General features: G+C 35.1%; 1 protein-coding gene across 1 annotated transcript; it reads right to left on the bottom strand.

Moving 5' to 3' along the window:
* Window positions 1-360: 360 nt before the first annotated feature.
* Window positions 361-13098, bottom strand: LOC133674407 (uncharacterized). The gene is made up of 25 exons (XM_062095493.1): window positions 12859-13098; window positions 12563-12707; window positions 12368-12430; window positions 12133-12234; window positions 11816-11984; window positions 11584-11682; window positions 10588-10737; window positions 10284-10323; window positions 9989-10046; window positions 9794-9876; window positions 9567-9665; window positions 9349-9464; window positions 9141-9259; window positions 8570-8640; window positions 7183-7288; window positions 6864-7003; window positions 6410-6571; window positions 6227-6330; window positions 4855-5033; window positions 3956-4145; window positions 3285-3384; window positions 2146-2314; window positions 1540-1622; window positions 1356-1432; window positions 361-992 (listed from the first exon to the last, which is right to left on the bottom strand). Exons 1-25 carry the CDS (start codon window positions 12922-12924, stop codon window positions 821-823), a joined length of 2862 nt encoding a protein of 953 aa, XP_061951477.1. The 5' UTR covers window positions 12925-13098; the 3' UTR covers window positions 361-820.
* Between the last annotated feature and the right edge of the window lie 1544 nt (window positions 13099-14642).

Here is a 14642-nt window from a genome sequence, read left to right as displayed (position 1 = left end):
TCCAATCCTGAAATGCTCATCCACTTCAGCAAGTTGATTTACTCAGTGGCAGACGCTTGAGAATTCACATTAGCAGATGAATTATCTATAACTAAATAAATAAATAAATAAAGCTTTGTCCTTGCTCACAGACACTGAAATAACAACCTCAACCTAGTTATATGATTTTCCATTCCCTCTGTAAAATACTTTTTGTGACCTAAATGGTTGAGTGAATCATTATTTCGTGGAATTTCTTTTTTTTTTTTTCCTGTGAAAACATCTATTTAATTCCTTTGTGTAAACAATAACACAATATTGAGTTAAAAGACTTCATAGTCTGAAATTAACCAGGAAGAACAAAAGCATGCCAATCTGAAATTAGAATAATTAAAACAACAAATTGAATTTCAGTGCTCTGTTTTTTGAGCTTCAATTTTCTTCCTCGTCCACAAACATATCTCGTCCTCCACTGCCCATCATAAGCACACTACGTCCATTATTAATGTACAGCTCGAATGTACGTTACAACTTCTTTCCTACACTTCCAAATTCTAAACGACAGATCACTATTGGGTGAGATATCATGATTGTACAGGACTCAAGCAACCATCCGCATTGCAATATTCTAGCTCGGTGGCTACTTCACACTACATCTCATTCCTATTTCCTCACTCATTCACTTATAAAATCTTGCTGCCTCGAACGGAAAACAAAAGGGTGTGTACTGAAAATGCTATATGGGGAAGAAAATTGCATCGTCATTCCCCTCAAAGTAACTTTGCAAGTCTTCATGATCAATCCCGCACAGCTTCGCAGCCATGACTTCCACCCAGAGAGATTAATTAATCTTGGGTTTTGGTCGTCTAGGCTTTAGAACTATATAAAGAACACCAAGAACAACCAAGAAGGCAGGAACTGTTGTCATGTCAATCACCACATGTACTTTTCTCTCTCTCGTGCAGTGAATTGGGTGAAGAATGGCTATAGTTGCATTCACTTGACTGGCAAACCTGCAACAAAAATGTGCTTCCTAAGTTCATAAACTAGCCACAGAAAAATTAGTTGTTTGCTCAGTTCCATCCAACCATGTTGAAACAAACAGAACAGGCATAACTAAGGTGATGTTTGATATACTCAAGGCTTTCATTCACCTCCAAATCTGAAACAATTGTGAAAAGGCATATTGAGAAAAGAAATTTTTAAAGAATTGAAAAGCAAGCACGTGAAGCCAGAATCGTGTCCAGTAACCAAAATGGATAGGCAGCCAACAGAACCTGTCCAGCTAAATTTATGTTTCAATAGCGCACCACACTTGTTTATGCTTGGATTCAATCAGGAAAGAAAATAGAAAGAAAAGGTCAACAGTGCCTAACCTTTCAGATGCATCCTCTAGGGTGTAAAGAAGTCTCATAGCATCCATGTAACGCAGTTCTCCATGGATAGTTGAAATCTGACAAAGCAAAGTGTATTACATATAAATCAAGCAGGTTCTTCAGATATAATGGACTTGAATAGTGTAGTAGTTCAGTGAAATGTTAGAGGAACAAGAATACTTACCCTTCTCCAAAGACTAACAACATAATTATACTTGTCCACAAGTTCTCGCTCCTCAGACTGAAACATTTTGAAGGTCTTCTCAGCTGGTTTTTGTCAAGTACTTTTCCAAAGACAATTAACAATCACAGCTGTAATTACAAATACAGATGCATCTTTCCAAGAATTCCTTTATATTTCCTTTTCTTTTCTTTCCTTTTTTTTAAAAAAAAAAAATCAACTATGGAAATTTTTTGAAGTGTCAGCCTTAAAAGGTTCTGTTGCAGCTCCCAGACAAATGAGAGGTAGAACCTTGTTCTATTAAAACAAAGGGCAACAAGAAGCACTGTCTTCTGAATGCCAATTTTCTAATTGATAGCATTCCCTGAGCATTCCAATTCTGTAATCCAGGTGGAACTTTTATAACTTGTGGTTATAGCGGGTACCATATGAAAGTACAGATTGAATACCAATGGATTCCAGATTAGTGACTCCAATTGAAGTTAGGAAAATAAAAGGTGAAAACCTTGCAAAAGTTTTAGAATGGTATGAGAATCATGGCTCTTACAACATGGATATTCACATGCATCTTTCTGGTTAGTCAATTGCAACAAAACAAGGCAAGGATACATGTGCGTTCCATCAGTAGACGGCGAACGGCTGAATTGACCAGTTGTATTGAATGTTCAAGCGCTGTGATGATGTAGCTTCGAGCAATTGTATCAGACTGAAACTGTGAAACATGCCAGCCTTGAGATGTGATTGAAAAAGGATTGCATCCCACCGACCAAACCCAATCCTGTCACATTGGTAGCCAATGTTTGCTATTCAATTAGTGTGAGAGGAGATGCAAGCTCATCTACAGAATCAGCAATCAAGGAAAAGACAAGGAATCTGAAGCATGCAAGTAATGTTCACCTTCATGTGGTGTGTGCACGCGCGAGAAAAACACGACATGGAAAGTTAAGTTACAGAAAAATGCCTAACATAAAACATGAAGATGGCATTCAACCATTCACAAGACATGACTCGCTAATTGGATAAAATAATTTCAATACTTCAACAATTAGAAACAAGGACCATTTGGTGAAATGAGAAAGGAGCTTACACCTAAAGCACACAGGTTTAAATTTTCAAAGCAATCAAGTCATGCAAACACACTGAAGGATCAGATTTTCTCCAAATTCTCTCTCCCAAAATCCCATTTGGTCCTAATGGTCATTTTCCCACTGTGGCAATTATGATAAAATAAGTGCAAGATACCATCATTAAGACAGTTCCAGGCCAGTTAAATTGGTGTTTCAAAGGCCATAGAAGAATGAGTATGTGAGTGCATAGTTAAATAATGCATATACAGCCTAAGAAAAACTTTGAAAGGAGTACATGATTGAAGAGCAGTGAACTAATTTTAACTCCTCTTTGGCATGTCTTATGCTGCCCTATTAGTGTTCAAGAAATGCAATGCTCTTAAGATATAGGAAATCAACATAGTTCCAATGTTAACTTCCTGATTTGTTAAGTTTTATGTCTCTCGGACACAAACCTTTGAGGAGTGGACAAAAGATCATTAAATCTCTATCCTTTGAGGGGGGGGAAAGAATTGATATGCTACATTAAACCTCATAGAATTCTATCACCAACTGCTGAAAAGTTCACCACAACATATCTCCTCATATGTAGCACCATAACATCGATTTTGGAATTTTATCATGTTATCACATAGAACAGTGAATTAAGCAGACTGATAACCTCTGCACTGTAAAAAGTACCTCAATCGCAGTTTCATGGGCATGGCTGTAGACAAGATGGAGGGGAAGTAAACCAGCCAGATGTTCAGAGACAGCGGCCAATGCAGCTTTTACAGGCCTCCTGGATGATGGGGGAAGGGGAGAATATAGCAATAAATATGAGTTAAGACTATGGATTTCAGTTTAAAAAGAAGAAGAAGAAGAAAAAGAAGCATACATTAGAATCCAAAGTGGATTAATATAGAGATTTCAAGCTTTTGTACTTTCATAATTAAGGTAATTTTTTTTTTAAATTGCTTTTTCTTTCTTTCGTTTTCTTTTTTTTTTTTTGTTCAAGTAAAATTTATTCTAACTAGCAGGAGCACAAATGGGCACCACAAGTTTAAAGAAGTTTCCCAGGAGAGAAAATCTAATCAAATGAAAATGAAAAATTATGCAAAAGTAGAAGATGCTAGGAAATCATAATGAGAGTGATGGGAAAGAGCCAATAACAGGGACAAGAAGTCAAGAACTGAAAAGCAAGTCCAGAAATAAGAGATTGCGCAAACTATGCATCAAGAGCTCCAACCCCTTCAGATACCACACATCTGCTTCTTATGGCAAATTTACAAATTATCTAACTACTGGACTAAATAGAAACGGTTGACATTAAACCAGTTATAAAAACAAAATGTGATGATCGTATTTCTAACCTCAGATCCCACAAAACTGATTGCCCATTACACTGCAGATGGCTTTCCCATGATGATGGTTCTGACTGGACCACAATAACCATGTCAGAAAGAGCCTTTGCCTGATAATGCTTGTCAACTAATAGTGGCTCGCCAGAAATGAACCAAAAGATAGGAACTTCAAGCGTGGACATACTATGGGCATGTGCTCCTGCGTTATTTAAAGAAATTGAAAACATTAGCTTGGCATATGTCAGTGATGAGAAACAAAAATAAAATATAATTACAGGTAGGCCACAGCTAATGGGTTGAAAGGCAACAGAAAATTGACTCAGGTTACTATGTGTATCTAGCTACCCTGTATTACTTACAAAAGAATCATCTTACTGGTCTGTCTTCCAGAACGAGCACAAGGGCAGCTCTCTAACAAACAGAGATTGTAGCCCACAAATTCATCTTACTTTATCCACAATAGTACAGGTAAAACAGAGGAGGACCATAAAAGAAGCCCAACATTCTATGCATATCTTACTACATCAACTATAGCATCAGCCTCCCCCTTAAATGTGAAAACCCATACTTCATCTATCAATTGTACATGCATCCACCAAATTATAGTACTTTCTAATTAACAAATGCACTGGTATCTACTCATGCACATGATCTCGCACACATAGAGAATCCAGGTTGAACAAAAAGGACAAGGTTTAAAAATGGTGACTGCTCAAAAATGGATAGGGTTTTAAACAAAGCTGGCACAAATATTACAGGATCACTTGCATTGGGGATTAGAAATGACACATTACAGGTATCATCAACATACGAGTCCCAGAAAAAGTACATTGCTGTCAGTAATGGAAAATTTTTGTCATTACAAGTCAAAAGTAAAGAAGAATGAGAAATATAAGCTCATAGATGACCTTTGAGAGAGCCATGGTCATGGAGCTGTCTCTGCAACTGATGCTGGAGAATGGAAGAATCAAGATAGGACCGAGTGGTTTTCCTATATGTTCCATTAACAAGCAATAATGGGACAGCTGCTGCTCGCCTAGCCACTGAAAAGGCCATCGCTAATGCAGGATCCTCTGAAAGTACTACCCTACATGCAACTTGGAAAATAAGCAAGTTGAATGGAAGACAAACCTGACTCTCTTTTTTAATCAAAACAAGCTTCCTTTAAGTCTTGTTCCACACGATACTAGAATAGGGTGCTTTATGCAATGCATTCTCTTAAAGGTGTTTTATTCCATATAGACTTCATTGCATACTTTTGTCACTTTTTATTTAAAATTGACCAAAGAAAAATAGAGAAGCAGCCATGATTTCTATCTCCCTCTCACATCATTTTGTTTGCAGGTCATGCATGCCATCATTTCAATTAAATTTGCTCCAATTCTAATTCCAAGAGTCCAATTATTATTAATAAAAACAAAATTAAAAGCAAACCCCAATTGTTCTTAACCAAATACTAGGCTTTTTGTAATTATGAAATGTTTGGATATCATTATAACATGTATGATTCATCAATAATTAGAGAAACTACAAAGGGCAAATTTAAGGGAGACTGTGCAATTCATTAACAAAAAATTAAAATAAATACAACAAAAAAAAGGTTTTGAGGATTATTAAAGCTAAATACCAAGGATGTCTAAGGCCTATGGTAAGAAAACATTCTAATACATTAAAACTCCTCTTGAGAAATTCATCCATCCGCTCACCAATAATAGAGAGAAGATGAATATGGAGAAGAATACCATCAAATAATCATGCTCAGTAAGCTTAGAAGGACCAAATCCATGGTGATCTCTGTTTCCATAAAACTTACATGGAAAAAATGTATTTAATTTAGAAAAGTAAGGATAAAACAATGTAGAGTAAAATACAGATAAGAAAAGAAGGTTATGAGACTTGAAGAAGAGGTGATAGTGGCAGCACCTTTACCTAGAATTTTAGGTACTAATTTCATGAAAAGTAAAAACTGAGGTGTCAATATACATGTGTGATGGAGTGTACTTGGCATAAAACATCCCATTTTAGTAAATAAGATTAAAAGCACCCTATTGTGGAAAGTAAGTTTCTAAAATGCCTTGCTGGGAATATAAACTCTCACAACTAACCATGTCTATATAAGTAGGGACCAACTATTGATGTAAGAAGATTATGCGTGAATTAAATGAATAATACAAGAGATAATGATGCCAGAAGACAGAGAGATCTTAATCTAGCCTTGACTTGTGCACAAGGGACTTAATGGGACAAAGTTTCAGAAACAAAACAACGGAGAAAACATACAGATTCTCACTGAACATAGCCTTTTGTGAGGATACCAGCAAGGAGGATAGCCCATTCTTTAGAGCCTTGAGATCAACAGGTAGATGTTTAACATTCCTAACTTTCTGCGTGGACAAAGTAGGGGTAAGAACAAATTGCAAGTTTCAGAAGAGCTTCTTCAAGAGTATAATAGACAAACCATACCTCATGTGTGACAAAAAACAACTGAAAGGATATCTTCTCATAATAGTGGAATGCTCCATCAGATAGTGAAGGTGAGATTATGTGTCTCATAGACCCCCAAAGGGTTGCACCCAAATGTGCAAGAAAAGTATCCCTTGCAACTGTGTAGTTTCGAAACTCCAGCTGGAAAAATAAGTCGCCAACTCAAAGGCATAACAAAGTACTGAGCCATTATGTACAAATAATAGAATGGGATAAAAGCTAAAAGATCGTTCACATGAACCTTCTATCTAATAAACCCACACAATCATTTGTTCATTCTTTAAATCCTTAAAATGAATTCTTCCAACTGAACACCCAGCGGTTTTTCTCTCTCATTATATGGGTAATTAATATCTGTCCTTTAGCATAATAAATCAAAAGGGAAAAAAAAAGAAAAGCATAATAATCCTCATCAAATGACCAAATGGTATACCTCATGGGTATCACTGAAAAGATTCCAAGTCTCCATTCGTTTTAATGCCTCTATGGCCTTTTTCTTATGACTTTCATCATTCTCTTCACCATTGAGAGACTGAAGCTCATTTTTCAAATCATGCATTCTCTCATCAAGCTCTGTAACCATAAATGTGACAGTTTATGATAAATTCACCAAAACATAAAATTCACACAAGATACTGTAAAAGTAAGGAATCATTACAAATTAAAGAAAGAAAGAAAGAAAAACTTCCAGCTATAAATGAACTAAACAATGGGCCCTTGTAGCCTAAACAAACAAGAAGAAAGAAAACTACCTTCACATAGAGCTAGCTTAGTTCTCCTTCCCTTGCAGTGCTTGAAAGCAAAAAGCTCATAAATGTCAATCTCAGCCAAAAGAATATCGATGGCCTGATGATCCTTCTGTAAGATTAGCAAACTCAATTAAAAATCGAAACCTAAAAAACCTTACAGTGCTTCATCTAGCTTAACAAACTCATATAGTTTCATCTCAAAACCCAGTCACGTATCATCATCTAGCCAACTGTAATGTTAAAAGGGTAGTTCTCAAGTCCATGCTTCAGTTTCACAATGAACAAACAGAACATTGGGGGGGGGGGGGGGGTGGAGTTGATTCTTAAGGGAATATTTGTGTAATGAAAATGCCGCTAATGGATCAATCCCTGCCAAAATGACATGCAATTTTGATACTTTTAGCAATTGCTAAAGGAACAAGTGTGCACACTAGACTCAACAAGCAGGCAGCACATAGTGAATCCATGGACTAGTAACCAGCCTCACATAGATGCATATCTGAACACACTCATTGTTTAAATTATAGGATAACTAGCTATTGTGCAGCACTTCCATAATTCTGTGCCAAATAATAAATCGATAATTTTAAAGTCTAACATACAAGGAAAAGTCTTTAACTAAGTAGATTACAGAGTTGCCAGGCTCAACAATAGTTAATTATGAAACAATTGCTGCGGAGAGGCAAGTGAAAGACATCAAGGTACTGCGTGGCCAAGCAACAGCCACATCATCTTTGCTTTTGATATCATTAGTCACACTGGCATCAGTCTCTACAATAATTTTTCTAGCATCAGCTTACCATTTTACAGATAAGATTGGTGCCAAAAAAACATTGGAGGAGGCCACAAGGAGAAAACAATTTCAAAAAGGTAAATGCGTATCCGACACTCAACTTGCTGCAAAAACACAGACTTCTGATTTGTAATCCTTTAATCAAATCATCAATACTTATCTTGGAAACCATAGACTAGGTAACCAGCATTTTAAATCAAGCCAAAATGGACAGTTCTTTCAGGGCCCTAGATTTGTGGCACCACCTATCGCTCTAAGGCTGCAAGTCTTTCTCAGTGGGATAGTTGGCAACTTCTATTTCTCAGAAAGCAAAGGTTCTATGCCATTAAGGATATGCATATCACAGCATCTTTAAGAGCTAGGAGGTGCCAAGGAAAAGCCTAAGTTTCAATATCTATCCAGAAGCCAGCCTACATCGTGACTCAAAAAAAAGAAAAGAATCCATCACTGGTCATAGAAGTAAGAAATACATTAATATTATTAGGTCTTAAATCTTATCAGCATGGTATAATCATGCAGCAACTTTTGTTTAGCAAAAGATATATGAAAGAGGATCTGGAATGACGAATCACCATTAGTTTCATAAATTGCACATACATCACCAAATACTGAAAACTTTTCCTGAATTGCTTCTTGCAAACGCTCTTCAGCTTCATCTTCTGAAATCTCTGAATTCCAGAAAAAAGAGTATATTATTGGTCAAAAAGCCAGAAAGACTGGTGTGAATGCTGATTGATGCATGATTCAACAATAAAGCAAAGTTTCCATGAAAACAAAATACAAAGAATTGATGGTACTTATGAACGAGTATAATGTTGCATTGTTCCTAATTTGTCAAAGAATCACTTTGACTGCTTTAATGAAGAATGACAAGCAGGTAAGCACATATCAAAGAAACAAATTCCACAAAGGGTATGCAAAGTTCTGCAGGAGGCCCAATTAAAGCACCCAAGAAAGAAATGAAAGAAGCAAAGTATCCTAACCCACAATGTATTTACCACAGCAACCAACACAGACATTCATGAGTCCCAAATAAGTGGGTGAGTCCAACATCAAAACCAGAAAGTTTATAATACATGACTTAAGAGATGGTCAAATCCAAGGAAAAACTGTACTACATAAATAGAATAAAATAAAAGACTTCAAGTGAAATAGCTATCAACAGTACCTGCTACTGCACCAATAGTTTTCTGCACATTTGGCAAACTAAGCTCTGTGCGCACACCTTCTCCACCAACAGCAGGACCCCATGAAAAGGGGCCAGCGGTTAAATCAATAAAGGCCCACCTGATGCAAAATATGCCACTAGTTGGGCATCCACAGAGCATGTATGTATGAATGAGAGGAGGGGAGGAAGATGAGGAAGAAATTGATACCTGTCCTTTCCAATCCATGTATCTGTAAGGCACTCCGCAGAAAAATCACTGAAGTCCCCAGATTTTAACTCTTTTCCAAAGAAAAGCTCCATATCCTCATTCTTCCCTTTCAATAACTTGGCATAGACAGAAAACAAAAGTCTCAATAAAAGTGACATGTCTTTAATCCTCATTTTGTAACAATTTAGAGGGAAGAGAGAAAGAGATAGAGAACATACTTGTAAAACTTTATTCTGAATGATATCATAAGTGTCCTTCCCTTGATATAACTTCTCAGCATTGTTCAACGCATCCAGGCAAAGATTGTACCATTCCACCTGAAAAACAGAAATAATTATTATATCTTACACCAACATATTGCAATATGATAAACCAGTTTAGGATTCTTTCTGTTTAAGGGATAAAATAGAACAGTTTTATGATTCAAGTTATAAGGAGTACTAACTGTATCAGTTTCTTCAGTCATCGTCCAGGCATACTTGGTCATAGGATGCTTTTCATACAGAGGTCTCTTAATCTTATCAAGTACTGCAAAGTGTTTCCAGAACATTTTACATTTGACGAGAGCATTATAGTATAAATAAAAGGCTTCACAATAGTTATAAAAGGAAATGAAATGGAGCAGACCATAGTTTCATACCAAGTACACTTTCTGAAACACCTCCTGACTGAAGAATTTTTGTTTGCAAGCTCTTATTCTAAACAACACAAATGAATAAATAAATAAATCCGGAGCTGGTCTATAATATCACATTAGCACCAAGAAGGAACAAGGATATCAAAAATCCCTACCTGAGAATTAATAAAATGAAAGACATTACCTAGGATTTTCATTGTAGCCAAAATTGTTGTATATCATAACAGAATGTCCATCTAATTATCATGCTTGAAGAATGCCAACAGGTACATAAAGAAAGAAGAAGCTAAAAGAATACCTCTTTAAGAAATGTTATTTCTGACTCTGACAAACCTCTCCTGCCATTTCAAAATAAATTATAAAACACAGCATATGTCACATAATCAGTCTCAATCCAAAAAAAAATATATAAGATGTATTGAAAAGAACAGTTAGATAATTCCAGAGGTTCAAAAAGAAAAATAAAAGTCTATAGATTTTATCCAAACCAGCCATTTGTTGTAGCTCATGTTCAAGGGTGTATCATATTGTAGTGTTATTATGTTCTAATCTTGTGCACAAAATGATCAAAGGAAGCAGGGATATCCTTAAAAAATACACACCTGTAGCCATATCTAGCCCTCTTTAAGTCATGCTTGGGATTCAAAATGAAAACGTTATATGCATTGTCAAGTTGAAGGTAGTCAACGAGACTGGTGAAAAGAGCATCCATCACATCCATATCAACTTGCCAAAGGACATCCTTGTCATCCCTGTCAAGGATGAGCCACAATTAAAAGAGGATGAGAGCAAATAGAGAGAGTGAGAGCAAAAGAAGGAAAACAGGCATAAAGGAATGGTGAAAGACAAACATTCAGTGAACATCCACAGAAAGAATCTTCAGAGAAAGAACATAATCTGTCTGAAAGAATCTCTAGAGAAAGAAAATAATATCTCTCTCTCCCCTTCCATGTGTGCTACTCAAGCAGAGAAGATTAGTATTCATGACAGCACCACATATTTGAGGCTGGGAGGGAGGATGCCCTCCCAGCCTCATTCACTCATTGGAAAATTAGGTGTGCAACAAAGTGTAAGATGCAAGACCAAAGCGCAAAATAAATAAATATATGTGTGTGTGTGTGCACGCGTGCGCAACGATGTTATAATAAAACATCAATTTACTGGTTTTCCAAATAGTTTGAACCTGTCAGATTTCCTAAACAGCATGTGCAGATATATCAACTTCACTGTCCTCGAAACAATCAACTTTCATTTAAGGATTACAATATTCTTGGAGTTCACATGATATCATTTCTATTGCCTCATTATGATCACAGAAACAAATATATATATCTTGAGTCTGTTTTGCTACAAATATTGTCAATTATCACAAGAAATGTAGTGGTTGATCACAAGTTTATTACAACTGATGGTGGCCATGCAGCATGTGTAAGGTGAAATTGGATAATCCTAACTATTAGTTGTTCCAACTAATAGTTATTAGTTGTTCTAGCATGTTTATTACAACTAAACATAAGTTTGGCATAAAAAATAAATTGAAATTTTTGGACATACAGAATGGGGAGCAGGGGGGTGATTACAGTTTTAACATATTTCACCTGTTATCAGTCAAGTCATCCTTACGAGCCAAAAAATTGATGGCATGCTCAAAGATAGAAGTAACCTTTTCCCCCATCTGAATGGCATGAACAGAAAAACTGCACAAGCAAGTTAATTATAATGACATGAGCAGAAAATCAAAACTACTCAGAGCAAATAATGCCACTGCATCTTTAAATCACCAAGCATATTCGAAAAGGAAGAAGTATGCACACTATAAGGAACCATTACTTGTAATTTATTTGACTGACTAAGGGAAGATGATGATGTTGCTCTTTGTCCACATGAATTTTGTAAAATGGGGTGAGAACTTCTCCGATTTTCGGTACTCGTGTATGCCCAAAGATGTGATCAATTTTTGTGAACCAACGCTCAAGTTCTTCTGAATGAAGCTTGAAAGCTATACATGGACAAGCAGATAAAAGAAGATATTAAAAAAAGGGTGTTAAGCCAGCGAAGAAAAAAACAAATACAAAAAAAAATAGATTACGCTAACTTAAAAATTAAAAACAAAAAAAAAAGATGATAGGCAATGAGATCAAATAGACCTTGGTTCCCTTTTCCTTCAAAGCCTATGAAAATGAAATTTACAGGAACCGGAAGATACATCGAATCCACTTCTTGGAGCTTAAGATAATTTGCAATGTTACCTGAAACATAATAAAAAGCATGAAAATCATTTAAAGACCTTCTCTAGTTAGCAAGCTTAAGTAAAAATTACAGTAACGAGTACATCTAGATAAACAAAAATCAATAAGACGCAAGGGAGGAATGAGGAATTACCGGCGTTGGTGAAATTGCGAGCTCCCATTTTGGCAGGGCTTAAAGATTCCAAATCATCAAAATCTGCTTTCAACAATCAAATGATATAACTAAGCTAGCCAGCTCACTCCTTAATTAATTGGATATCTAATATCTCAAAACGAAAATGTAAAAAAAAAAAAAAGGAAGCTAAGAAGAAACAGAGACATAACATACCACCGCTGTGAATAACAGACTCGCTCCAAAACCTACTCTTCTCTTTGAGATTGAATAAAGAAAACACCGATGATGATGATGAAGACGACGACTTTCCCGTTTTGCGAGTTCCAGAAGGAGACCCATACGACCCCGTTGCTATCAACTGGTAAAATGATACGATACTTATCAATCAATAATTTCGGCAGCCATTGAAAATTATATTGCTCTTTGTTATTATGATGAATCACTGTAATTTCCTAGAACCCTAATTCTTATGGAAATTAAGAATCGTAGGAGAAAAGAAAAGAAATTACCAGTGTCAGAAAGGCGGAGGTGATAGTAATAAATCTAAAAGAAGCTGTAGATCGATCGAAGCCCATTTCCGTTCGAATCAGTCGTCTCCCACCGCTACCTCCAGAGAGCAACTACCTGTTCTTGCTCTACTCGCTGCTGCTGCTCCTCTTTACTTGATATTGACTGTCATGCAGATTTGCAGAGTAACTGCAACACAGGATGGAGAACGTTTGGCAAAATTATATTAGTAGTGTAACTACTATAACTCCCCTTATGTATTATATTACAGTAAAATCTGACATCAATAGTGCAAAATCGGTAAAATCCAATCAAGTTTAAATAAATACTATGTAAGATAAGTGTTTCCCCTACTATTTTTAACTCTTTGTTTTTTTCTGATTCCTTGTATTGTAAAGTTTGTTGCAGTGAATTTTAATTCTTTCATGTTATTAATTTTTTATTTTATTTAGATTATTTATTAATTATAATATGTTTTTAATTATATTTTATTGTAATTAAAAATTTATATCTAGAATAGTATTATATTTTTACCAGCAATATTACATTTATTATTTGGTTAGAATTATTAATATTTAATTATTTAAAAAAAATTATTTAAAATTTTACAATTAAAATTTACATTATATTTTTCATATTATGTTAAAAAAAACTTTTGTCAACCCTGAAAAGTGTTTCATCTTTTTCTTTTTCTTATAATTTTTTTTTTAGGATTGCAAAAGAAAAAAAAGATGAGCGACGTTATCAGGTTGCTCCATTTTTTTCCCCTGATTTTTCTTTACAGGTCAAATAAAATTATAAAAAAAAAATTTACTTAACTTAGATTAATTGGTTAACTAATTCAAGACTTAAATCAAATTTAAGTTGAGTGAAAAAAATTATATAATTCGGTTAAAAATTTAGATTAACTCGTTAATCTAATTCATCTTAACAAAAACAAATTTTAAATTTTTTAATTTTTTTAAAAAATATTATTAAAATAATATTATTTTAATTTAAAAAGAAGTTTTGGTAGCAATTTTAATCGATTTCATTTGATATTATAATAAGGATTGTTTTTTAAGGTATTTTTTATTTAAAAATATATTAAAATTATTTTTTTATTTTTTTAAAATTTATTTTTAATATTAATATATTAAAATAATTTAAAACTACTTTAAAAAAATAGAAAAAAAAAACTTATACATCTCAAATACAAATTATGGCTACCCAGAACTCCGGCCTCTGATGAGAAACGCTATAACGTTTCCTAGAAAATGAAAAAAATTAAAATATAATACTCTTTTTCTTTTCTTTTTTCCCGCGGGTATGGACTTTGGATGGGCTATAGAGTATGGGGAGTCGTGGCCTATCCTATTGCAAAACAAGAATAGCTTCGATCTTAAACTGGGCTGAGGTGAATCCAAATTAACTAAGAACTACTTAAGAAAACTAGTTGGGCCTGATGTCGCGTGTCCCTGGAGGGAGTCAACAACCTAACTGGGTTCGGACCAGACTGGACAATCAGATCCGGTCTGGTCCGAACCCCGTTAGGTTGATGACTCCCTCCAGGGACATGCGACAACGTGAAGTAGCCGTTGGAGACATGAATGGCCAAGTTATTGTTGCCTCCTTGCCTTGCAGCGACAAAGATGGATGCTTCCCAGATGTCTCGCGAATACTTTATTTCCCTTTTCTTTTTTGAGTTGATTATTATTTTAGTTAAAGTAATTAACTAGTCCTTGTCACTTAAATATTCTTATAATCAAGTCCTTTTGTCATTATTTCTCAATTAATTTAATTTCTT

This window comes from Populus nigra, chromosome 15 (genome assembly GCF_951802175.1).
Source record: "Populus nigra chromosome 15, ddPopNigr1.1, whole genome shotgun sequence".
Classification (NCBI taxonomy): Eukaryota; Viridiplantae; Streptophyta; class Magnoliopsida; order Malpighiales; family Salicaceae; genus Populus; species Populus nigra.
The sequence above is the reverse complement of the archived record's forward strand: the minus strand, read 5'-3'. Positions and strand labels throughout refer to the sequence as shown.

Coding starts and splice junctions, on each gene's coding strand:
- LOC133674407 (XM_062095493.1), bottom strand. CDS start 12,924: ATGGGCTTCGATCGATCTACAGCTTCTTTTAGATTTATTACTATCACC. Junction 12,235..12,367: donor TCGCAATTTCACCAACGCCG/GTAATTCCTCAT, acceptor ATTATGTTTCAG/GTAACATTGCAAATTATCTT. Junction 7,289..8,569: donor AGTTTTCAGTATTTGGTGAT/GTATGTGCAATT, acceptor CTAATCTTACAG/AAGGATCATCAGGCCATCGA.